Source organism: Aspergillus sydowii (genome assembly GCF_001890705.1).
Source record: "Aspergillus sydowii CBS 593.65 unplaced genomic scaffold ASPSYscaffold_2, whole genome shotgun sequence".
NCBI classification, from domain to species: Eukaryota; Fungi; Ascomycota; class Eurotiomycetes; order Eurotiales; family Aspergillaceae; genus Aspergillus; species Aspergillus sydowii.
This window is the reverse complement of record NW_024467860.1, coordinates 2,830,647-2,853,946: the sequence shown is the minus strand read 5'-3', so window position 1 is coordinate 2,853,946 and position 23,300 is coordinate 2,830,647. Positions and strand designations below refer to the sequence as shown.

The following is a 23,300-nucleotide window of genomic DNA, read 5'->3' as shown; positions in this document are numbered from 1 at the left end:
GGATTGGATCGCCCGCGCTTCTACTCCAGAGTCCTCCAAGATGCGAACGACCGGGGAGGCCAGTGGCAAGCCCAGCATTAGCATTCACTGCTACACTATGGACACAAGACGCGAAGAGCAGCAAACGCCGTTTATCTAACGATGGTTCAACCTCGATTGATGCTCATTCCGGGGGAAAGGAAACTAACTACAACGGGAACTTGGGCACTCTATTTCAACCAACCTGCCCGATATATCCCTGTTCATCTTACTGATTTTGGCGGAGAATGCAGAGAGCCCGACGCCGGTACCGCTTCATTCCGGTCTTCATATCATTCTCTTGTCTTGCAGTCAAATGTCTTGAGATCAAGAGAATCCAGTCGAGAGAAGGTCCCCGCTGCCCGAACTTAACCAGCACATGGCATAGTAGACTAGAAGATGGGGAGAAGATTGATCCTCGAACAATGCCTGCATTTCTGCCACTCGTCTGGGACGGCTGATCGGGGAAATACGTGGCCATCAAGTCCTCGACTCTTCCAGCGCCGCTGTCGGCACTTAATTAGTTGGATGTCAGCCGCGATCTCACCCATGACCTGGAATCGTGGGCGAACCTTACTTTTCACTCTTTGGTTCTGCCATTTCCGGGGCATCTTGCCACTTCCAGCTTCTCCACGGGCAGTCTTACCATTATCCAGGTCCCAGTCCTCTGGGTATGAGCGTGCAGTGAGTTCATACGGGGTAATCATCAACTGACGATCGCATCGCGACATGGCGAGATATCGTATCAATGAACACACATAATCAGGCGCTAGTAATTAATAATGCAGTGAGAGTTTGAAAGTCGGCTAGGCACACGAATGCCCTGTAAAACATGTACTTTCATTGGCTCCGCGAGCCAAATTTTGCCTCCACATGGCAATCCCCCCGCCGTCACCCGCACTTATTCGTGGTATTACAGTATTACTTGATACGGGGGGCCGATCCCTCCGTTCTTCAATGCTGTGAGCCTGCGACCCTCACTTGGCTCTCGTCTCCCCATGTTCTCCGTCTCATTCTTCTCTGCATCATTCTCTCACTCTCCACTCCCCCGCCAATATCAAACACCCTTCACCCCTCTACTCTTGCAATCTCGACATTCGTATGCGCGTCTCCCTATTTTGTCACCTTTGATCGATTCTCGCGTTCCTCAATTTCTCGACAATAGCTTGAAAGTCGGTTCAGACACCAAACCAGGGTCATATTCACCCCGGGTCGTCGTGCGCCAGGCGCGCCCAACGCAGACACAATGCCAGGAATCCTTCCTATGAAAGTTATCAAAGTCGGCAATAACACGCAAAGCCGTATCGCCCAAGCCTGTGACCGATGTCGAAGCAAAAAGATCCGTTGCGACGGTGTCCGCCCATGTTGCACTCAGTGCGCCAATGTCGGCTTCGAGTGCAAGACCAGCGATAAACTCAGCCGGCGAGCTTTTCCCCGTGGGTACACCGAGTCTTTGGAAGAGCGGGTGCGAGCTTTAGAATCTGAAGTTAGGGATCTCAAGAATCTGTTGGATGAGAAGGACGAGAAGATTGATGTGCTCTCTCGGATACACTCTTTCACTTCGCCTTCGCAGCAAAAGACTGCTTCCTCTGCTTCTCCGCCGTCTCAGCCGGCTAGATCGACAGTTCCCGCCTCTAACGATGACGCTGTTCATGTTCCAGAGCCAGTGTCGTCCAGCGATCCAAATGAAGTTGAGAATTCTGGAGTGTCGAACACTCGTGGTTTCACTGGTATTTACCCTTTGCCACTTATATACAGGCACCATAGTCCGCCGACAACTTTGAATATCAGAACTAACAACGTATCCAGATGTTTTCACTTCCAAACTAGCCGACCAAGGCCGGTTAGCACCGGAAACTTCCACGAAGGCTTTGACTGCGTGTCCAGCTCCTATTTCCACTTCTCGTTGCGACCAGGCTCTGAAAACAGCCCCTCGTCTTGTATCAGATCAACTTATCAACATCTTCTTCCAAGAATGGGCCCCGCTTTATCCAGTTGTCCACCGACCTACCATTCTCAAATCGTATGAGCAATATCTTTCCAACTCGGAGACTTTCCAGGGGAACAAGCACGAAGTTGCTCAGCTGAATTTGATATTTGCCGTCGCCGCGCTTTCCGCTACTGTAGGTTTGATATCCTTCGGTGTACCAGACTCAATGCTAAACTCTGCAACAGTCGAGAACAAACCAAGATCCCACCCTATTTGAGGAGAATTGGTCGCCGATCCTTGAGTCATTATCTGGCGATATCTCCATTTCGACATTACAGTGTTACGTCCTCGCTCAAATGTATTGCTTAACAAAGGGTGACTACTCGAGTGTCTTGCGTTATCGGGGTCTCGCTGTCGGGATTTGCCACCAGTTGAAACTCCAAAAAAGTCAGAGACGCTTTTCGTCCAACGCTCTTATTGCTGAAACCAGGAAGAAAGTATTTTGGTGCCAATATGTTTTGGATCGGTACGAATTATCCATCCATACTTGATCGAGATCATCTCGCTAATTTATTTCAGTCTTTGCGCGACTCTAACCGGCCTACCTGTCCTCCTTCGCGAGGAACACATCCAAACCGAATACCCCGAAGATATTGACGATGAGAACGTGACGGAATCCGGGTTTCTACCCACTTTGCCTGGCGAGTCGACTCGTATCTCTAGTGCCCTCGCCCTGTTCTCTGCATCTCGAGTCTTAAATAGCACGTTGGACTCTATTTACCCGTCGGATGGCGGCTACGAAATTCCGCTGTCAAAGATGCGCTCCACTTCAGAACAACTGGAGAAGTGGGTGAAGGGCCTTCCCGCCCATCTTCGTTTGGAGTTTTCGCAAGACAAGCCCAGCACAAACGTCATTAGTAGCCGATCACCATTGTTGGTAAGTGCATCATTCTAAAAATACTCGCGATGTCAAATCTTTACTAACATGTTGGAAGTCTCTGCTATATTACTTCATTCGCTCTCTCATTCACCGTCCCGCTGTCTGTTTCGGTGAGGATCATGTTCGCTCCCCGTCCGTCCTTGCGCTTGCGGATTCCGGCAAGCACATCGTTCAGATCGTGGAGCTACTTGATGAGCGGCGACTCAGTCTCTCCTTCAGCATCAACCGAAGAGAACTCATCAGCGCTTCAGGGATCGGACTTTTATGGCAAAACATTGGCTTGAAGCGAGACAGCAAGCTTGTTAAAGAAAGTCAGAAGGTGCTCACCACGGTCATCGATCAACTTGAGGCCGAGTCTTCTGTAGCTGCCGCCGAGTTTAGTGCTTTGGCCACTGTCTTGGTTTCACTGGACAGCAAACATTCATCAACCGCGCAACCTCAGTCGATGAGCCCGCCGATGCAGAAACCGCTGAAATCCCCGAAGAAGCAGCTTGAGGCATGGAAGGCACGTTTGATGGGGAACACGAGCGCGAACAACAACTCGCAGCAGAAGGCAGAGTCTGTATCACGCAGAAACACTGTCTCCGGTTCTAGTCCTGGTTTTGTCGAGCGTCAATTACGATCCCCCAGCTGGGCAAGTCTCCCACCCGATAACGTTCAACACACTCCAATGGGCAAAGACTTCTATAATCCTGCCCTAGGTTATGACACCAACCCGCCCATGTCCTGCTCCGTCCCTACAGATGCACCAACAGGAAATATGTCAATGTCGGATTGGGAATTTGTGGTGAGCGACATGGATCAGGGGTTCTCTAACATATTCACCGGAATCTATGGTGGCAAGGAATGCGGAGAAGACCCTGGCCCATTCGCGTCTCTGACTGCTGAATACATGAACAAGCAGGGCCAGGCCATGCCACCTTTGTCAACATCCAGCGGTGAATTACAAGGACTGTCACCCGAAGCATGGTCTGCCACCAGCAGTAGCGACGTGCCTCATCCTCAAGAGCTCGCAACTCAAAGCGTATATTCTGATGAAAGCCTAGGTAGCAGAGATGATTCTTTGCTTCCGAACCTGCCGTTCGCTCTGGAAGAACGGAATGGTAGTATCCTGGATCCGTTGCAGGGCGTCATTATTCCTACCGGTGATAATGAAATTGATGAGTTCGGCCTAGTCAACGGCTGGGATCGACGGCTGGCCGTCTAATCTTTATATGTTTTGCTCTGCGTTGGTTCATGTCTTGTGTTCCTGGTATATATATGGAGTTCATTCCCGCGTCGGTTATTTTGTCAAGCGATGACTTGTTTTCCCGGTTTTCTCTTTTGTTTTTGTTCTGGCTTATGATACCTGGGTGATAGGAGTCATCAGTCGTCGGTCTGTCGTTTCCAGGTTTGACGCGTGAATATTCCACGCACAGCTCAATACTGTATTTATTGGTGTGTTGTGAATTTGTTAATATATATAATTTTTGACGACTGTACCTTATATACTTACCTATCCCGGTCATTCTATATAAATAGCCGCAAAAACTAAGCCACCCACGTCGTGCTATGCATAAATCCGTAACTACCCCTCAAACCCACTTCTGTCAACCATCCTAGATGCATACTTAGTATGATGCTACACCGGGTACATCCGGGAGAACAGACACCATATCTCTCTTGGACCGAACCGCCATCTGCACAATGTCGTCATTTCCCAGACTAGGATTCACGTCAAGGTCGTATCTGGAGAAGTCTATTCTAGTTGCGATTCCCGTAGGCAGAGAAGATCTTCGCCCTGAGTACGGGGTAGAACGGTGGACTACGGGGTAAGGTACCGGGTTGATCCGAGATCTCCAGTGTCGTGCGGGGTTTTACCGTTGTTGACAGCTGTTGACATCTGATTCTGTATCCATCCTTGGGACGAGTATCATTTTGGATCGTCCTCAGGGTGGGAGATATGGTGTCCTTGAATATTGGCAGTTGTGTCAGTGGCTGTTTGATCGTCAGGCCAGGAACTCGAGACCGAGGATATATTTTGGCTATCGGGATCGATTAAACAGGGATCTATATCTGAAAGACAGGGATTAGTTATCTAGTTCTAACTCTAGTGACTGAGTGATGTCAGATCAATATTCGCGGGTGCCGTTCCATTATCGGTGAGCTCTGTGCGTTGTGTACTACAGAGGCTGAAAACAGAAGTATATTTCTGTATGTATCTCAGCCCTGGAAATAAGGTATACAGGACGGCAGTAGCCACGCTTAAACTGGAAATCGGCAAATGATATCAAATGATATTCACCAGCAATTCCAAGTTCAGGCACTCCGTGGTCCGATGGAAGGGCCCGGATGTTCGCTGTTTGTCATATTGGGGAACCCGGAGGACGCTGCTCCGCCACAAAGTCGGATCTCTCTACACCGTACGGGTCATTGTGGCCCCTCGTGACGCTGAAGATTTTGGTGTATTCGTTGCCTTTGTTAGTAATGCTGCGGCGAGTGGAGGGGAGCAAAACAAAAATGCGCATATTGCTCATGCTCTGGCTACGGCTATTGACATTGGACAGCCATAGTAGAAGTAGAAGCCGGGTGGGATGGCCATTGTCCGCCGGAGCACAGCTCGATAGTATTCTCGGGCTGTCGCGGGGGGATATGGATTCGTTCATTTTAGTAGAGTATACTCCTAGTGTCGGGTTCTGACTATTATTGTCTGTAATTTGCATCCATGCACAGCTGCCGTTCATCTACTCCGTAAATCAGCCTTCTTCCGGCGGGGCAACTCTGCCTCAGGCAGAGCGAGGGGTCAAGAGCTTCAGCGGCCGTACATACGCCATTCTGCCGTGTCATTGAGAGCAGAATCAGAGATGCAGCCTTACTCAGGCTGACAAAGTCCCAAGTCCAGCCGGACCAGGAACCCATTCATCCATCGGGATTCCTAGTTGAGTAAGTGACGCCTCTGCTGCTCTGTTGGTGCCCGGTGAACACCACAGTTGCAGGCTTGACCCACCACGACATCTGTCCCCACCTGCCATTTTGATCCTCTCGAGTTCAACCCCTCCATCGCCATCCGCCTTTTCCTGTATGAATCCCCCCATCTCTCGTCTCTTCCTATTATTTCTTTTCCATTCCTCTCTTCTTTTTCTCACCCTGCTCTTGCTTCATTGACGCCCTATCCATAGATCTAGACAAGGCAGGTTTTGTTTGACTCTCCAAAAAGTACCGCTCTCCCTCCCCCTCAACATCTCAGCAGAGCTCTCTAACCGTGTCTTTTCGCCCTCAACAGATAACCGCCATCATGGGTTACACCGATCTAGACCAATTGGCCATCAACACCATCCGTCTTCTCGCGGTATGTCTTTTATTGCTCTCCCTTTCCTTGCTTATCATCTTCTTCACTGTCTACCCCGCTCTTCCGTATTCCAGCGTACCTTGCGGTGTTTGCGGAGCTCGAGGTCGCGGAAATGAGACTCCGATTTGTCCTACAGCCGATAAACGCAATCCAGTGAGCTTCGCGCCAGCTTTGGACGGATATTCGGGATTGCTATCTCATTTTTGTGGCCCGACCTGCAGCCATGGAGGGTTGCGTTTTTACTACTTCGTTGTACAACTGTTGCGATTTTTATTAATACATTCCAGGTCGATGCCACCGCTAAGGCGAACTCCGGTCACCCCGGTGCCCCTATGGGCATGGCCCCCGTGTCCCACGTTCTCTTCAACAAGTTCATGAAGTTCAACCCCAAGAACCCCGACTGGGCCAACCGTGATCGCTTTGTCCTCTCGTAAGAAGCCCGCATGTCCGAGCCAGCAGGACCTCTGCTAATCGATTTGCTACAGTAACGGCCACGGCTGCATGCTTCAATATGCTCTCCTTCACCTTTTCGGATACGCTGTGTCCATGGATGACATCAAGGCTTTCCGTGTAAGCTTTACCATGCCTACAGCGGCTTGACCATTGGCTAATAAAAGCTGTTCTAGCAACTCGACAGCATCACCCCCGGTCATCCCGAGGCTCACGACACCCCCGGTGTTGAGGTGACCACTGGTCCCCTCGGTCAGGGTTTCGCCAACGCTGTTGGTCTGGCCATTGCCCAGGCCCACAGCGGTGGTGTGTTCAACAAGCCCGGCTACAACCTCTTCGACAACTACACATATGTCTACTTCGGTGATGGCTGTGCTATGGAGGGTATTGCCAGTGAGGCCGCCTCCACGGCTGGTCACTTGAAACTCGGTAACCTGATTGGTATCTACGATGACAACCACATTTCCATTGGTAAGTTGGCAACTATCCTTGTAGTCGTTTACTAAGAGGTTCCTTTGCTAATTTGGTATTTTTCTTCTAGATGGTGACACCAAGTGCGCTTTCACCGAGGATGTCAGCAAGCGCTTTGAGGCCTACGGCTGGCACGTCGTTTGGGTCAAGGACGGTGACAACGACCTTGAGGGCATCGAGGCTGCCATCAAGGAGGCCCAGTCCGTCAAGGACAAGCCCACTATGATCCGCCTGACCACCACCATTGGTTTCGGTTCCAAGCTTCAGGGCACTGGCGGTGTCCACGGTAACCCTCTCAAGGCCGACGACATCGAGGGCGTTAAGAAGCTCTTCGGTTTCGACCCTGCCCAGAGCTTTGTGGTTCCCCAGCAGGTCTATGACCTCTACCAAAAGCACGCTAATGAGGGTGCTGCTCAGGAGCAGGAGTGGAACCAGCTCCTCCAGAAGTATGCCACTGAATTCCCTCAGGAGCACGCTGACCTCACCCGCCGTCTCTCCGGCAAGCTCCCTGAGGGCTGGGAGAAGTCGCTCCCTGTCTACAAGCCCTCCGACCCCGCCATTGCCTCCCGCAAGCTCTCTGAGGCTGTTCTCGAGAAGATCTACTCGGTCATCCCCGAGCTTCTGTCTGGCTCTGCCGATCTGACTGGCTCCAACAACACCCGCTGGAAGGCTGCTGTTGACTTCCAGCCTCCTGAGTACGGCATTGGTGAATGGTCTGGCCGTTACCTCCGCTACGGTGTCCGTGAGCACGCCATGGCTGCTATCATGAACGGTCTCGCTGCCTACGGTACCGTCATCCCCGCTGCTGGTACCTTCTTGAACTTCGTCTCCTACGCCGCCGGTGCCGTCCGTCTCTCTGCCCTCTCTCGCGTTCGCGTCATTCACGTCGCTACCCACGACTCCATCGGTCTGGGTGAGGATGGCCCCACCCACCAGCCTATCGAGACTCTGGCTCACTTCCGTGCTCTCCCCAACTGTATGGTCTGGCGCCCTGCGGATGGTAACGAGACCAGCGCTGCTTACTACTCTGCCCTGACTGCTAAGCACACCCCCTCCATCTTGGCTCTCACTCGCCAGAACCTGCCCCAGCTCGAGCACTCCAGCATTGAGGCTGCTCTCAAGGGTGCTTACCCCGTCCTTGAGGCTCCTAACGCCACCGTCACCATCATCTCCACTGGTTCCGAAGTCAGCATCTGTCTCGACGCTGCTACTTACCTGCAGAAGAACCACGGCGTTGTTGCTCGCGTTGTCTCTGTGCCCTGCTTCGAGGTCTTCGATGCTCAGGACAAGGAGTACAAGCTCAAGGTTCTTCCCGACGGAATCCCTGTCCTCTCCGTTGAGGTTTGCTCTACCATGGGCTGGGAGCGCTACTCTCACGAGCAGTTCGGTCTGAACCGCTTCGGTGCCTCTGGACCTTACAAGGAGGTCTACGCTGTAAGTCCATCCTAACCGGAACAATACCTTTCTGAATATTACATATACTGACTTTTTTCTAAGAAATTCGAGTTCACTCCTGAGGGCATCAGCAAGCGCGCTCTTGCCACCATTGACTTCTACAAGGGTGTCCCCGTCCGGTCGCCCATCAACCGTGCCTTCCAGCAGATTCAGTAGACGTTTTGTTTCTAGCGTCATGAATCCCGCTTTTCTTTTGTCGTTATTTCTTTTTCCGGCTACGAGTTTTTACATGGGTTATGGGATGGGAAAACGGCCATACGGAGAGAAACTCCGAGTGGTGACACCCTTGGTTTAATGTCCTACGAATTTCCTTTTGAGAAGAGTAAAAAGCTGCGATTGAATTTCATTTATGGTTAGGGAATTTCTGGTAGATTTAGAAAGATCTGCACAAAAATGATTACCATTTCAATCCGTTCAAACTGTTATGTTTTTGTGGATATCTTGCTAAGTACAAAACATGTTTTCCACTTTTGGAATGGATGTAAATGTACGCCTGCATCATGTACAAGTAAACCGTTGCACCAAATGCGCTAGTGTAGCTTTTGGAAGATTCATTGGGTTATATTCATCATAGATCATTATCGACCCCATGGCCACAAAATCTTCGCATATGGAAATAGATATATGCAATCACAGGGAGAAGAAATTCAATTGGTATTCTTTTTAAACAAAACAGAAGAGAAGAGAAAGGTTCTTATCTTCAGCTGAATCTAAGCGTCCAAAGCCTTGCGAGCAAAGTTGGGAAGCACGAAGCTGGCGCGGTGGATGTCCTGGTTGTAGTAGCGACACAGACGCTCCTCCTCCTCGCGGGACCAGGAGCGGATAGGCTCCTTAAGGTTGCGAGAGCCGTCTTTGCAGCAGACCATGAAGCCGATCTGGCCGGAGGGGTAGGTGGGGATGGTGGTGTAGGCGTATTCGGCGGCAGGGAAGACCTCCTTGCAGGCCTTCTTGAGGTTTGCGATCAGAGGAAGGTGGAGCCATTGGTTCTCGGCTGTAATGGAGAAAAAACGAACCCAAACCGATCCCGTAAAGCGGGTGGTTTGAGACGTGATTCAGTTAGCCTGGGTACCTTATACCAAAGGGGATATATAGGAGATAAGGATATAGGGGGGTTATTGAAAAGGGTGAGAAGGGAACGAAGTTGGGCTGGAAGGTGAGTATAACTAGAAAGAGACGAAAAATCAAGGAGATATTGAAGAGGTAGAGGAGGCAGAGAAAAAAGAAAGGCGACGAACAACCTTGGGTGGTGATGACACCTCCATCACGCAGAGCGTCTCTGAGAAGCTCAAAGTAGGGCTTCTGGAAGAGGCTCTCAGCGGGACCTTCGGGGTCGGAGCTGTCGGTGATGATAACATCGAACTCGTTCTGGCGCTCCTTCAGGAACTCGAATCCATCGCCAATGTGGACCTTGACGTTGGGGTGCTGGAAGCCGATGCTCATGCCGGGCAGGTACTTCTTGGAGACACGGATGACAGCCTAGATATTCAGCAACCTGTCAGCCTGGTGACCAATTGCAAACATGAATGAGGGTCGTAGGCCCGGCAAGTCGGTTCATTACCTCATCAATGTCACACAAGATAGCTTCCTCGACGGTCTCGTGCTTGACGACCTCACGGAGGACACCACCGTCACCGCCACCAATGACAAGGACCTTCTTAGGGTTGGGGTGGGCATTCATGGCAAGGTGGGTGATCATCTCCTGGTAGCTAGATGCGACACCATCAGTCTCTCCGTGTAGATATTGTTTGCGTGGGGAAAGAGGTCATACGAGAACTCGTCACGCTCGGTGCATTGAATGACGTTGTCGAGGACAAGCACGGTACCATAGTCGCTGCTCTCGAAGACGAGGACGTCCTGGTAATCGGACTTCTCGTGGTGGAGGATCTGGTTCACCTTGAGGTTCATGGCCTGGCCGGGCCACATCTCGGACTGCTCGGAGAACCAGCCATCTGTATCGGAAATGAGGTTAGCTCAAGGACGTAAATCTAATCAAGATGCGATTGGTAAATGCTGGAGACTCGAGCAATACATTGAGCGGGAATTGAACAATCCAAGATAGCCGTCATCTTTAAGACCGACGGCGGGGTAGGGTTGGTGGGAATCTACATACCCTTGATGGTGGGGTGAGTAATCTCGCTCATTGTGATGGAGGTAAAAGGCCGGAGGGGGCGAAAGTAGGAGGAGAGAATGACAGGACGCCGCGAAGAAATAGAACGGAGAGACAGAAGGGAAGCTGAAGATGAAAAGGAAAAGCGAGAAAAGAGCGAGACTGGAAGAGTTGAGCGCATGCAGATTCAGAGTGGGGGGAACGAGAAAATGGATGTGTATTTTATCGAGCGTCACAGTTGGGTATTTAAGTTACAGAGTTTTCCCAGGGCAGCTTTGGGTTTCTACTTTCCACCCAATGAAACCATATCAATTCAGGCTTACCTTCTATGATTTGGAGGAATACGTGGGACATCAACTGGCAATTGGCAATTAGCATCCTCCATTGGCAGCAGGATGCCATTCTGTCAGTACCAATCCCTCGCTTTCCTCACCTTGCACTAATGATTAAGCGTAAATACCAAAACTCGTTCTTATCCCGTCCGAAAGAGGAAGGACTCGCGCCGAGGGGCCCTTCATATTCAATGACCAAGCTCAAATCAGTCATAGTTTCCGGGAATTATATCTGGGTACTCCATTGGAAACCTATCCTAAATTTGACGGAGGAATCAAACCCCTACGAAACTCCAATCCAAAGTTGTCACTCAATACACCTTCGCAAAATAGATTCAGACAAATGAAATTGCAATTCGTTCGATTGCTTCTAGTTACTGTACAGTGCAATCACAATCCCAACTGCTTGCCCTGCATACCTCCTACATAAACAACGGTATATCGCCATCAACCATTCTTTTCAACCAAGGGACGCATTTACTCGTCACCACCCTCAAGGAGACGGCCGGGCTTGGAGTTCAGGTACTCGTTGCTATATCGTAGAAACGAACGTTAGCCAATTGAATCTTCCATTATAGCATGCACCACATAAGATAAGAACCAAGGTGCGTGGGATCCCGAGGTTATGCGTACCGCTCAACAGCCCAGTTCATGGCAGCGTAGGCAGCAACGAAGGGAGGAATAACGTAGAGAGCCTGGTGTCTGAAACGGCGGAAGGTGTTGAAGATGGCGGCGTGACCAGCACCGGCAAGGGGGCGCTGACGGTTGGGAGAGACGGAGTAGGTTGTGATGCGCTGGGGGGTTGTGCAACCTAGAGGAGTCTAAATCAGTATACACAATTTCCACTGCTCTGGTCACTCTGATGTGGTCCAAGAGTAACTTGGGCCGACAGAAACGCCATAATAAGGCCATTGGCTGGAATTGTCTGCGCTCATCCCTATAGCGAGGTGGTCGCATTCGTGTAAGGGTCGATAATAGAAGAGACATACCCATGTCACCCCAGTTGCCCATGAAGCTATATCGCACCACAGTCAGTACTTCTGCAATATAAACACGCAATTTCCAAGCAACGAAGCCATCCGAGAGATTAATGAGTGTAGTATCTCAGTGGGACGATGTCGTGGTAATCACCCGAGCACCCGGGGTATCCCTCGAGCAAGCACCGAAACGGATGAGGAAAAACTCACACGCCATTCTTAGGATCCAGATGACCACCCATTGTGAATGTAAGAAGCGAAACGAACGGTTTCCGGAGACGCGACGTAGAGAAAAGGACGAGTTATGACGGCGAGGAGGAAGAATCGACGTTCGTTTCGGTCTCGGGCCAAAACGGCGGAAGTTGAGGGAGGTTGCGCTAGTCCGGATTTGGACAGGCTCGAAAAGCCCGCCCGCAACATCACCAGAAAGCTCTCATCCAGCTCTTCAAGTCAAGCAACTCCACGCCGGCCCTCCACAACTCATAATCATGGCGGCTAACGGTCTCTACAACATTCAGCGCCTGGCTGTCCCATTAGCGGTGGGCGCCATGGCTGTCAACGCTTCTCTGTACGATGTCAAGGGTGGAACTCGAGCCGTCATCTTCGACAGGTTGTCCGGTGTGCAGGAGAAAGTCGTCAACGAAGGCACGCATTTCTTGATCCCCTGGTTGCAGAGAGCCATTATCTACGATGTTCGCACCAAGCCTCGCAACATCTCTACCACCACCGGAAGTAAGGATTTGCAGATGGTCAGCTTGACTCTACGAGTCCTGCACCGTCCGGAGGTCCCGAAGCTGCCAGCCATCTACCAGGTTCGTCCATACCCATCGCGACCGTCCTATTTCTTGACTAACCCCCTTTTTCTTGTCTACTTTAGTCTTATGGTACCGACTATGATGAACGTGTTCTGCCCTCTATCGGAAACGAAGTCCTCAAAGCCATTGTCGCCCAGTTCGATGCAGCCGAACTCATCACCCAGCGTGAGGCTGTCTCAAACCGCATCCGTACAGACCTGTTGAAGCGAGCTTCGCAATTCAACATCGCCCTTGAGGATGTTTCCATCACCCACATGACCTTCGGTAAGGAGTTCACACGCGCCGTCGAACAGAAACAGATCGCACAGCAGGATGCCGAGCGAGCTCGCTTCATCGTCGAGAAGGCCGAGCAGGAGCGCCAGGCCAACGTCATCCGCGCTGAGGGTGAAGCCGGGAGTGCCGACATTATCAGCAAGGCCGTCGCCAAGGCCGGAACTGGTCTCATCGAAATCCGTCGTATCGAAGCCAGCAGGGAGATTGCCAACACCCTCGCCAGCAACCCGAATGTCACATATTTGCCGGGAGGTGAAGGCAAGGATGGTGGAAAGAGCACAAGTCTTCTCCTCGGGCTTAGGAGTTAATGGGGTGCGCGAGTTTGAATAAAACTGATCTCATGTATTTTTTTTTATGCGACTAATTGTGATTTTTACCCTATCTTGGTTGGAGCTGGGCGTGCATGGCACCATGGCGAATCGTTGAAGCTGGCTGGTGTTCCTTCCTCTCTATGAACTGTAGCAATAGCATACCACCTTTCCTCTCTACAACGAAAATTGCAAACTAATTCACTGCTGTCCCCGTTTTTGATCTCGCTCTACAAGCCCCGATCAGCTGGTAACTCCATGACTCGACATCCAAACTATAGAATGGGCCAATTTCAAGTCCAAATCATCGCTCCCCTCTGATCACTACTAATAGGCGGAGCGTACACCAGTGTATACACACTAAACAGTTGTCAACATGCGCGTCCCACGGGTAGCTGCTACTAAACGCTATGAAAAATGAAGGAAGAAGCCAAGGAATATGGATCCTCACCTCAGCCCTACAGAGCTCGTGGTCTACGGAAGTATTTATATTAGGCGAGTATCCTCATACAAACTGAATATCGGGTAGTCTTCCTCTTATCCCGTCCATAGCAAGTACAGCCACCTCCGTCCGGTTAAAGAACAAGCTCCTGGCACCTTTGATAAAGCAAATCTAACCATGGCCTCTTTCACTTAATCCTGGCGTTTCGCACTCAAAGGCGGGGTTCCCTCTACCTCGCAACCCTTTCACGCAACTACTTGCTGAGATTGTCGAGTTCTGCGACCCGGATCCCGCATCGCCGCAAATGCTCGCCTTCTACGCTATCCAATACCCCATCCGACATCCTCCTGATAACGAGGTTTCCGTCACAGGAGCTGAATGACAAGGTCCATGAATTATATGTCGAGAGGGGTTTCGCCCGCATTCTGAGCTCGTTGAGCATCGCTCGATGAGACAGATTGGGGTGCATGTGAAGGACTCCTGGAGACTTGCGGTGGAGACCTGGATGCAATTTTTGCCTTGGGATGACGAGTTGATAACAGCGGCGTGAGAGCTGGGGAGACGCTGTACTTGGAGAAGACTGTGGGACGGTAAATATCTCTTCGCCGGTTTTGTATCATAGTAAATAGGTCCAGGCCTCATCATACATCCTGCATGTAGCTAGATATATTTAGATACCATTACAGCCTCCGATAAAGATGAATCTGGAACCTCATATCCTCCAACCCAGCGCCCTCTCCAACGTCGTACCACAACCTAGCAGCATCCCTCCTCCACCATCTCGAATCCTGCGAGTACACCCGTTCCCAGCTCCCCTTCGCAACAGAAAGAAGCGCATGATCAAGCAGGAACTTCATTGGATATTGCCGCTCCTGTGCTCCTGCGCCGCTTCCCTTACCGAGTTTCAGAGTCGAGTAACTGCCAGGGCTGTCGACAACCAACAGGAGCGTGCCCGGCTGTAGAAGGTCGGTGGTTCTGAGCAGGAAGGCTGTTGCTTTGGGCATGGATGTTGAGAAGAGTTCGTTAAGTGTGAACATTAGAGTGACCATGTTGGTGCGGGTGGACGAAGATTGTTGAGTGGAGTGGAATAGCGACGTTAGCTCTGCGTCCGATAATGATAGTACATCGAGGCGTTTGAAGTCGACATTGAAAATACCATCGGTAGTTGTACCTTGCTGTTGGCTGTTTGCAAGAAGAGGGGAGGGATGTGACTTTGAGCCTGGGACTGATGGTGATAGGATGGTCGAGGATAAGCGTCTCACGACGGCAGACCAGTCGGCGATGTCGACTGCTGTTATTGAGAGGCCAGAAGATGGGGCACATGACGTTTGTGACTCTTCGGGGTCTCTTGTAGATTCATCTTCTTGGTCGTTGTGCTTGTCATCCAGAGACACAGCTTCAAGAGCATCTGATAGTCCCTTCTGGGACCCAGGTATAGTACCCTCATCCATCAAATCCCTCCATGCAGCTGAAAGCGCAACAATCTCAGCACCTGCACCACCCCCGATACAAACCACATGAGCTGGGTGAAGCGCAGAACTCTCATCAGATTTCCCAGCATCATTTTCCATCAAAACCTTGAACATGGACTTAAACAACCCCGCGTAGCCCAGCGCTCTCGCCGCACTCCATCTCAAGGCATAAGCCCTGAGCAATTTCTCATCAGCATCCGCAAAGGCAGAGTCAAAGTCCCGATTATACAGGTGCGACTTGATAGTCTGGATAAGGGTCTTAACATCCAGTGGCTCCTCTGGGGCTGGATCTTGAGATTCTGAAGATAAACCTGGCGATGAGAGCAAAGCAGACTTGAATACATTCAAGAGAAGCTGTTGTAGAGTTATTGGGATGGAGTCAGATATATCAATCTGATTTTCGTTTTGATTTTCGGCGCCGGAGTCATTCTGCTGTCTCTGCGGTCGATTTTGACCTTGGGCTTGGCGGCGAGGAAGAGGTTTCTTGTCGGATCTCTTGCCGTCGTCCTTTGTAGATTTTCGACTGTTGTTTGATTTTGGCGGTGCCATTTCTTGTGTATATCTATATATTTTGCTGGGTTTTGGCCATGTATATCGTGGAGAATATTGACCAGACTATTAATTATATGTCTGTTTTCGAGCAAAGATGCTAGATCTGCCCAGTCGATCCCTTATATATATGATGATATGGGGAAATATAATAGACAAGCTATTGGAAAGCGACCTGCGCGAACGCAGGTCAGGAAGTAAAAAAAGATAAAAATAAAATGGATTGAGGCCAAACCGATACAGTATAAATCAGATGATGCAGAAAGCCTTAATGAATTATTCCAATAGTGGAGGGGCGATAGAAAAGAAGAAAGCAGTGAGTGCATTGGCCGAGATTCGAACCGGAGCCGTTAATACTAGTATATAAATGGTGAAAGGGAATTGTCTTGGTGACGGGTGTGTGGGCCTAGCTCAGAATCCATTTCTTGCCTTTTACCAGAGATGGCCGTGGGCCACGCAAAATACCCTACTTTTCAATCTTTGGAATACTCCTATCGACATAGTCGTCGATTTTTTTTGCTCTTTATTGTGAAATTGGATGGTTTGGTCTTCCCTCAACCGGCACTCGATTTTCCCTGGCTTTTTATACATTTATTTGCTTTGCTGTTGAGGACAAGGGGCTGTGCGCATTGGATTTAGTGAGTGCCGATAAACCGAGTCGGCGAGTGCGTTGTGTTCATTTCCCCTCAGCTTCCACCAAGCTTATCGGCTACTTCGACTCGGATTTATGTTAATTACGACCTAAACACCTCATTCAAGACATAGAACGTGGACTTTATTGTCTTGTAAATGGCCCATGCCAATCCTAACTTAACTAATTCACCTCCAAGCGGGCCTGGGAAAGACACCAGTCCGATGCAGTCACTGCGGACAGAAAAAGGGCTCAAGAATGTCTGCAAATGAGAGTAGAGAAAGACGATTAAACAAAAGGATTGTAAGAAGAGAAACGAGTTCAAACAATAGATAGTAACAACATTTGCAACAGACGGGTTATCACATAGTGCAACCGGCCAGAGAGAGAGACAAGAAACAATGAAGAAGTATCATACCCTTACGCTTGAAATAACATACCAAGAAAAGAGATTCGTCAGGTATCCCAACAACAGAAGGTGGACCGATTGGAAAAGAAGAATAGAAAAGAAAAGAAGGGAGCGAGAGGGAAAGTAGAGAAGAGAAGAGAAAGAAGTAACAGGGAGAATGTAGTAGGGTTTCGAAATATGGCACCATCAGGGCCATGTCGAAAAGTAATCATAACCGGGATACTATGTACAGTTGTCGATTGTTTTCCGAAACAGCATTTCATCGTGACCGCAGCTAATTTTGAACAGTTGGTTCATTCTGCTTTTCTTTGTCCTTCATTCTCCAGAAATGCATCAGGCGGCTGATTCGACGGCCCTTTTTCTTAGCCTTCTCAGGCTCGTCGCCTGGTGGCTTCTCCTCGTGACTCAGTTTGCTCCTCTCGGCGTGCGGGCCGACAACAAGTTTAGAGAGACTTGCGAGGCTCGATCTCTTGGAGCTAGGTTGACTGGAGCGACGGTGAACGGCAGCAGAGAAAGATGCTGCGCGATCTGTCGACATGCGAGGGCGAGGGAAAAAAGTAGCAGAAAAACGATTGAACGTATTCGTCGTCGTAGATGCGCTACTAGTTAGTGAAGGAACATCTTCCACAGACGCATGGGGGAATGGATCGGTTGTCGACGATGTGGTGATTGACCGCGGAGGCTCCGACGAGACAGTAAAGTCGGGTGATGGAAAGGATGAATTTGGTAGAGAGCAACCCCCATGGAGGGAGAATGGAGGAATTGCGGGAAGTTCAGTGGGTGAGGTCACGGGCCGATGGTCGGCAGGTAAGAATCGAGGCGAAATCTCAGGACTAGGTGGGACCCGTATCCTGCTTTGCCATTCCTCATGCTTGAACGTTTCAATCGGCGTTTTCGGGCGTAGGGAGAACGGCGTCGACAGCTTCTGATTTTGGCCCGAGTAGAAACGTTGCTCGGAGGGCTTGCAGGGTTCTTGAGAAGCCGGAGGTGCACCAGCAACTGGTGTTGTGTCGGTTGCAGCAGCTTTCTGGATCCCAAGACCGTCACTGTCTTCGCCAACAGACACATCCGCAGGTTGTCGGGTCAAAGTATCAGAGCTCTCCACGCTGTCTTCGGACTTGTTGTCCTTGGAATCTGTACGAGTGGCGTGATCTTGCGGGTGTTCATCGTTATCTTTACCAGATTCACTAGTGGCTGCAAGGAAAGCGTCTTCTTCCTCTTCATAGAAGACATCTGGATTCTCCAGGGATGAGGTAGTCGGGAATCGGTGGCTTCCAAGGAACGCACGATCAAAGGGAGGCATCTCCGGAGCACTTTCAGCTCGTCGATGGTACCGCATCTCTGGGCCAATAAACTCTCCCCTTCGCCCACCGCTATACATTCGCTTTGTTGCCGCCGAGAAGCCACTTTCCGGAGTATTACTGGTACGCATATCTGGTGTATTAAATGGCCCTAAAGCTGCGTCCAAGTCAATCACAGGACTTGCAGTAGTATCGGGGGCGGTCGTTTGCTCGTAAAAGCTCCTTGGTTTCCATGCATCCTCCAAAGATGCCCATGACTCAATCTCGTCAGGGTCGTGTTGGATTTCTGGATGCGTGGGATTGGTGGGTGTTCGAATAACGACAATATTATCGTCATCAAATTCCACATCTAACCCGGAACCGAAATCCGAGTTTGTCCTAGTGAGCGCAGGAGGGCGTACAGGCTTGGACTCCCTCTCCGAGTTGTCCTTCTTGGAGTCATGAGTTTTCCCTTTATTTCTAATCAAAAGGGAACCAGCCCAAGACCGAACCTTCTTTTGTCTCTTCTTGGCCTTGGTATTTCTTTTCGAAACGGCAGATGGGGAACTCGATAGCTCATCGACGTCGTCTCCGTTGATATCAGAATCATCATCAGAAGACTGCCTAGGTTCAGTCCCGTCATCCTCGGTGTGGCTCTTCCTCAAGGCTGCAGTGAGGAGACCAGAAGACATGCTCTTGTGAGAACGAGAATGTCCTGCCGCAGAATTCGGCCGTTTTGTAGGCGACGAGCTATCGGTAATTCCTTTTTCAGTCAGTTCGAGCATCAAAGACGCATCTGCGGTCCTTGGCCTAGGCCTGGGTTTCTGGTGGCCAGATGGAGAGTCAGCTTTTGGAAAAGGCACCACGGTTTCGCTCTTGCTAACAGAGACGGCCGGCCGTACTGCATCCTCCGTTTCAGGAACATCGGGCAGGGCTTCGGTGGAAAGGAGCGGATTCGAAGGTCGTCGATCAGTCGGCTTTGGAGAACTTGAGCACACCCCTTCTACCACTATTTGGGGCGAGGCCGGGGGAGTGAGTCGAGAAAGGGTTGTCGCTGAATGTGACATGGGTCGAGTCGGGTCATGAGAAGGCCTACGCTCCCGTATTAAATCTGCTGGCGTCGAGGGTGCGCTCTCGGTAGAGGGTTTCAAATCAAGAGCATTGGAAATGGCCGTCAGGTCAACGCTTGAAATAGCCGCTGAGCGTCTGTGAGCGTGTCGGCGGCGGTTCCCTCCACCGAAACCAGGTCCAGGCGGGGGTAACTTTGTAGGTGCCGTCGAAGTTTCCTCGTTCGTCTGACCAGCTGTAGCATCGCCAGGAGTAACCATCTGTTCACCACCAACAAACTCGCTGTATTGCCGACGATGTCCGCTCATTCGATTCATGGAAAGGGCTGGCGCAGGCGCCGGCGCCTGGTTCGATCCCGTCGATCCCGGGTTGAACGAAAATGCGGGAAGGGCAGGTCGGTCGTTTGCCATGGTCACTGAACCGGAGTTGTGCGTCTCATCTGGTTCTCGTGCCGGAAAAACGAATGGTGGATTAGGGAGAGGTGTAGACATGGTTTGATTACGCCGGTGTAGGTTAGGGATTCGGTCAGTCGAGTCGAAGTAATGGGGCAGCGATGAGGCGGGCTGGGGTTGCAGAGGTAGAGAAATCGACGCCATAATTCAAGGTAGTCGTACCAAGACACCCAAACAGCGTCAACCTCGAGGGGCCGACTTCCAGATCAATCGGTATTTGTTGGCGGGTAGTGATACCTGGTGGTTGGTAGTAACCCAAACCTAGGACCTCCAGACCAACGTGACTTCCCCTCCAGTGACTGGAAAGCCCAAGTTCGTCTGGAGGTCTTCAAATCCGCAGAAATAACATCGGTTTCCCTTAAACCAAGTACAGGTGCTCCAGGGTAAACACCGACCACAACCCCGAGAACGACGACGGCAAAATTCTCTAGATCCGAGGGGAGAAGTCGAAAAGAAGCGAAAAACGATACCACCGGCTATCCCGCTAATTCGAGAAAGCTTATCGAGCCATACGGCGTATACGCTGAGGGCGAGAGAATGTATTGAAATTTGACACGCAGGTGCGAATCTCAAGCAGAAACGATAGTAAGGAGTGGACGGCCACGGAAACGGGCCACGACGGCGAAGAATATAGACGAGGCGGAAGATTCGAAACCGGAGCTAATAAAGAAAGCGAAAATAAAACAACGGAAGCACAATCGAAGTAAAGGAAGGGAGGGAAAGGGAGGAGAGGAAGAGCGGAGGATGGAGGATGAGGTTGAAGGAAGGAGAGGAAAGGCTCAATTGAGGTGTTGGAGGAGCAGAAGAATGGAGGTGGTGGAGTGCCTGAGGCCGTGTAGTCTCGTAGTTTCCCTTAGTGTACATTAAGTTTACAGCACGGGAGCAACCATCGCATGGGCAACTTGACTGATTGGTCCTCGCTCTTACGCCCCAGTACAAGCGGTATTATCAGCTCTATTTCGATCGGCCCTCCGCCAGTCAGAGCCGCCGGAAAATGACGAGAAATGAACTATCCAGGATGGGCCTTGTACCGGCTTGTACCGCGCCTGGCTTGGCCTTGTTATCGCCATCGTTCATGTTAAAGTCTGCTGCTAAACACTAGTTTGTATTTGTTTACGGGGAAGTGAATTGGGCAGCTGAACTTCCTTCACCACTCCAGAGGGCATGGAGGGTATACCGGGCGATATTATTGAGCCACACTTCCCGCCTCTCTGGGCCTGGACCTGTTTGGAGTGTTTGGAAACAGTATGGAGTATGGACGTGATGACTATGGGGACTCGCCACCACATCGAGGTTGGAGAGGGTAATACAATGTGATATGGAGCGTGGACTTGAAGGAACTTCGGGCCCGGATTTGGATCTTGAACAATAATGGGGGGTTCAAGACATGGATGTTACCTGTCCAATGGGGGCGGTTTACCGAAATAACAGAACCGTACCTAGCAGGGATAGCAAGACTTGACGAGCGAGCCAAGCCAGACTGGTGTGAAGACTTGCATGAGGGTTCGTCCACAGTGGCTCCCACGACGGCCAATTTGAGATTGTGACTGCGGATGGTTAGCTGTTTTGGCTTCTCGGTTGACTTCCATTGTCTTTGAATCCGGAGTAAAACGCCAGGCATCAGCCAACTCAGCGGGCGTACCTGAAACACAGGCCAATCACGCCCTCCAACAGCGGAGTCGAAATCTCGCTTGGTCCGGTGGAGAAGGGCCAGCCCCACCTTTAATTTCTTAGCGCTGGTGAACTCTCCATCCCGGCAAGTCTGTCTGATTACGCCCCGCTGGCAAAAGCAACAGCCAGCATGGCTTCATCTGCTTGATCGGCAGGAGTCAACGAAATGATGGGCGCTCAAGCTGACGTTGGTGCAGACGAAGAAAGGAGACGGCTAAATCCGGAGCAGTAGAGACCATCCAATTCTCACATTGAAACAGATATTAATAGTTGTAACTTGTGTCAAAGAGTACCTGCGCCTGTGGGGTGATCGAGTGAGGGTGTATCATGGCTGACGATGGGCCCTTCCCTTGTTCTCCATCCGCACGTATTATCATCCTTGATGGTCCTTCGCTTTGAACTGACTTCAATAAGTATTAATCAGGCTTGGAGGCTTCGGACCCGGTCGGTGCGACCTACCCACGTGGATTTGACTTTGGGCAGTCAATTGAGAGACCAAAGGCAATCTCAGTCACCTCCTCGTAGCCTTCGTTGAAGACCGAGTCAAGTCTCTCACCCTCGAGTCTGACCCGTCGCAAATGGAACCTTTTCCCGGCCAAGGTACTGCACCTGGACGGGTGGAACTTATCTTCGGACTTTTCTTTTGGTGCTGTCATCCGCTACTGACAGTTGGCACCAGCTTGCAATTTTGAAAGCGCCCGGCCAAACTAAACTGACCCTGCGAGATCACGAATCGCGTTTCTACAAATCTATTGGCCACTTGATTATGCAGGCCATATCAGTGCGTTTCAACGTTATTATGCAGTGGCGATTGCGGCCGCAAGTGACTGCAATCCTCCGGATAAAACCCCATCCAATTGATTACCGGTAGCGGTGCATGGTGGAGTGAATGGCGCAGAATTCGACACAGGCTTATCTCACGAACGACAGCATGATGGCCAAAAAGCTTGGACTCGATAATGGCACCAGCCAAACCCCTGGGGGCCTTGATACTTTGCCTCCTGGACGCTGACCGCTGACAGGAGAGGGCTGAGTCTCCCTTGCGGCCATGTTAGCCCATGATTATGGAGAATGGAGATAGGCGCTGCATCCAATCCCTGCCAAGCTTAGTGTCTCTTCCTTCCTGCAACCATCCGAGATACCGAAATGACCTTGGCCGGGCGATCCAGCTATTGCCCTTTTCGGACTGACAACTTGCAACTTCGGAGCACATGCGCTTTACTTGAGAACCCCCCAGGCTCTTGGCTGCGCGACTTGATCTGCTACAGGCACAGGAGAAAAAAACTCCCTTTCGTTCAATTGGTTGAAGACGTTGTGACACATCTCGCTGACCTGGCACCGTTACCGTGGTGATCATTTTATAAACGATTCCCGAGTGATGCGGCGACACCAGAGTCCGGTGCGCGGGCGAGTCACGGTCAGAACTGCAAGTGGCCAGTTATCAACACCCATTCCTCGTACATATTGCCCAACCCGAAATTTTTTTTACATCCGTTATCATCATCAAATGCACGCTGCAAGGGGGACTGAATCAGACCCATATTCAACACGATTTATTCATCATCTATCTTGCATTATTCACCCCCTTCCCCCTCCCTCCTCAGCGGCCACCGCAAGTCAATTCCGTTCTCTGCACCCCTACCCCTGCGCGAAAACAGCACACAGTCACAGTATCCCTGCAGTGTAATACTAATAATAACCGTAAAACCCGGACCTTATCCAACGCCCTTGCTTCTCCTGTGCGGCCTGCGGAGAAAATATTTACTTACCGTACTTCGTACACTGTAATTTGGCAGGTATCCGCGAACCATGGTTCAACTCCCAACGGGAATAATCCAGTTCCAGAAGACTCGACGAACGGGATCAGATCAATCCCCACCAGGATGTCTCGGGTGATCGAGTCAACCATTCAAAACTCGCTG

At 50.7% G+C, this 23,300-nt stretch overlaps 7 protein-coding genes across 7 annotated transcripts; 3 read left to right on the top strand and 4 right to left on the bottom strand.

Moving 5' to 3' along the window:
- Positions 1–994: 994 nt before the first annotated feature.
- On the top strand, positions 995–4,456 carry facB (C6 transcription factor FacB/Cat8). The gene is made up of 5 exons (XM_040846290.1): positions 995–1,748; positions 1,828–2,141; positions 2,194–2,474; positions 2,528–2,885; positions 2,944–4,456. Exons 1-5 carry the CDS (start codon positions 1,265–1,267, stop codon positions 4,093–4,095), a joined length of 2,589 nt encoding a protein of 862 aa, XP_040706596.1. The 5' UTR covers positions 995–1,264; the 3' UTR covers positions 4,096–4,456.
- A 1,706-nt stretch (positions 4,457–6,162) lies between these two features.
- On the top strand, positions 6,163–8,748 carry tktA (transketolase tktA; the record flags this gene model as incomplete). Its single annotated transcript, XM_040841278.1, has 6 exons — positions 6,163–6,216; positions 6,504–6,646; positions 6,702–6,786; positions 6,843–7,137; positions 7,208–8,571; positions 8,635–8,748. 6 exons carry the CDS (start codon positions 6,163–6,165, stop codon positions 8,746–8,748), a joined length of 2,055 nt encoding a protein of 684 aa, XP_040706595.1.
- A 554-nt stretch (positions 8,749–9,302) lies between these two features.
- On the bottom strand, positions 9,303–10,733 carry ASPSYDRAFT_28408 (spermidine synthase; the record flags this gene model as incomplete). The annotated part of the gene is made up of 5 exons (XM_040844518.1): positions 9,303–9,583; positions 9,828–10,068; positions 10,151–10,298; positions 10,361–10,541; positions 10,703–10,733. 5 exons carry the CDS (start codon positions 10,731–10,733, stop codon positions 9,303–9,305), a joined length of 882 nt encoding a protein of 293 aa, XP_040706594.1.
- Positions 10,734–11,472: 739 nt separating this feature from the next.
- On the bottom strand, positions 11,473–12,096 carry ASPSYDRAFT_41477 (ubiquinol--cytochrome-c reductase subunit 8). Its single transcript, XM_040846288.1, has 3 exons — positions 12,021–12,096; positions 11,665–11,842; positions 11,473–11,563 (listed from the first exon to the last, which is right to left on the bottom strand). Exons 1-3 carry the CDS (start codon positions 12,040–12,042, stop codon positions 11,509–11,511), a joined length of 255 nt encoding a protein of 84 aa, XP_040706593.1. The 5' UTR covers positions 12,043–12,096; the 3' UTR covers positions 11,473–11,508.
- Positions 12,097–12,496: 400 nt separating this feature from the next.
- On the top strand, positions 12,497–13,642 carry phb1 (prohibitin subunit PHB1; the record flags this gene model as incomplete). The annotated part of the gene is made up of 2 exons (XM_040843422.1): positions 12,497–12,820; positions 12,886–13,642. 2 exons carry the CDS (start codon positions 12,497–12,499, stop codon positions 13,402–13,404), a joined length of 843 nt encoding a protein of 280 aa, XP_040706592.1. The 3' UTR covers positions 13,405–13,642.
- An 884-nt stretch (positions 13,643–14,526) lies between these two features.
- ASPSYDRAFT_143005 (25S rRNA (uracil2843-N3)-methyltransferase) lies at positions 14,527–15,867 on the bottom strand (the record flags this gene model as incomplete). Its single annotated transcript, XM_040841301.1, has 1 exon — positions 14,527–15,867. The coding sequence occupies one exon, from the start codon at positions 15,865–15,867 to the stop codon at positions 14,527–14,529; it is 1,341 nt and encodes a 446-aa protein (XP_040706591.1).
- A 1,314-nt stretch (positions 15,868–17,181) lies between these two features.
- ASPSYDRAFT_28405 (putative cell wall proline rich protein) lies at positions 17,182–19,746 on the bottom strand (the record flags this gene model as incomplete). Its single annotated transcript, XM_040844517.1, has 1 exon — positions 17,182–19,746. The coding sequence occupies one exon, from the start codon at positions 19,744–19,746 to the stop codon at positions 17,182–17,184; it is 2,565 nt and encodes an 854-aa protein (XP_040706590.1).
- Positions 19,747–23,300: the final 3,554 nt, after the last annotated feature.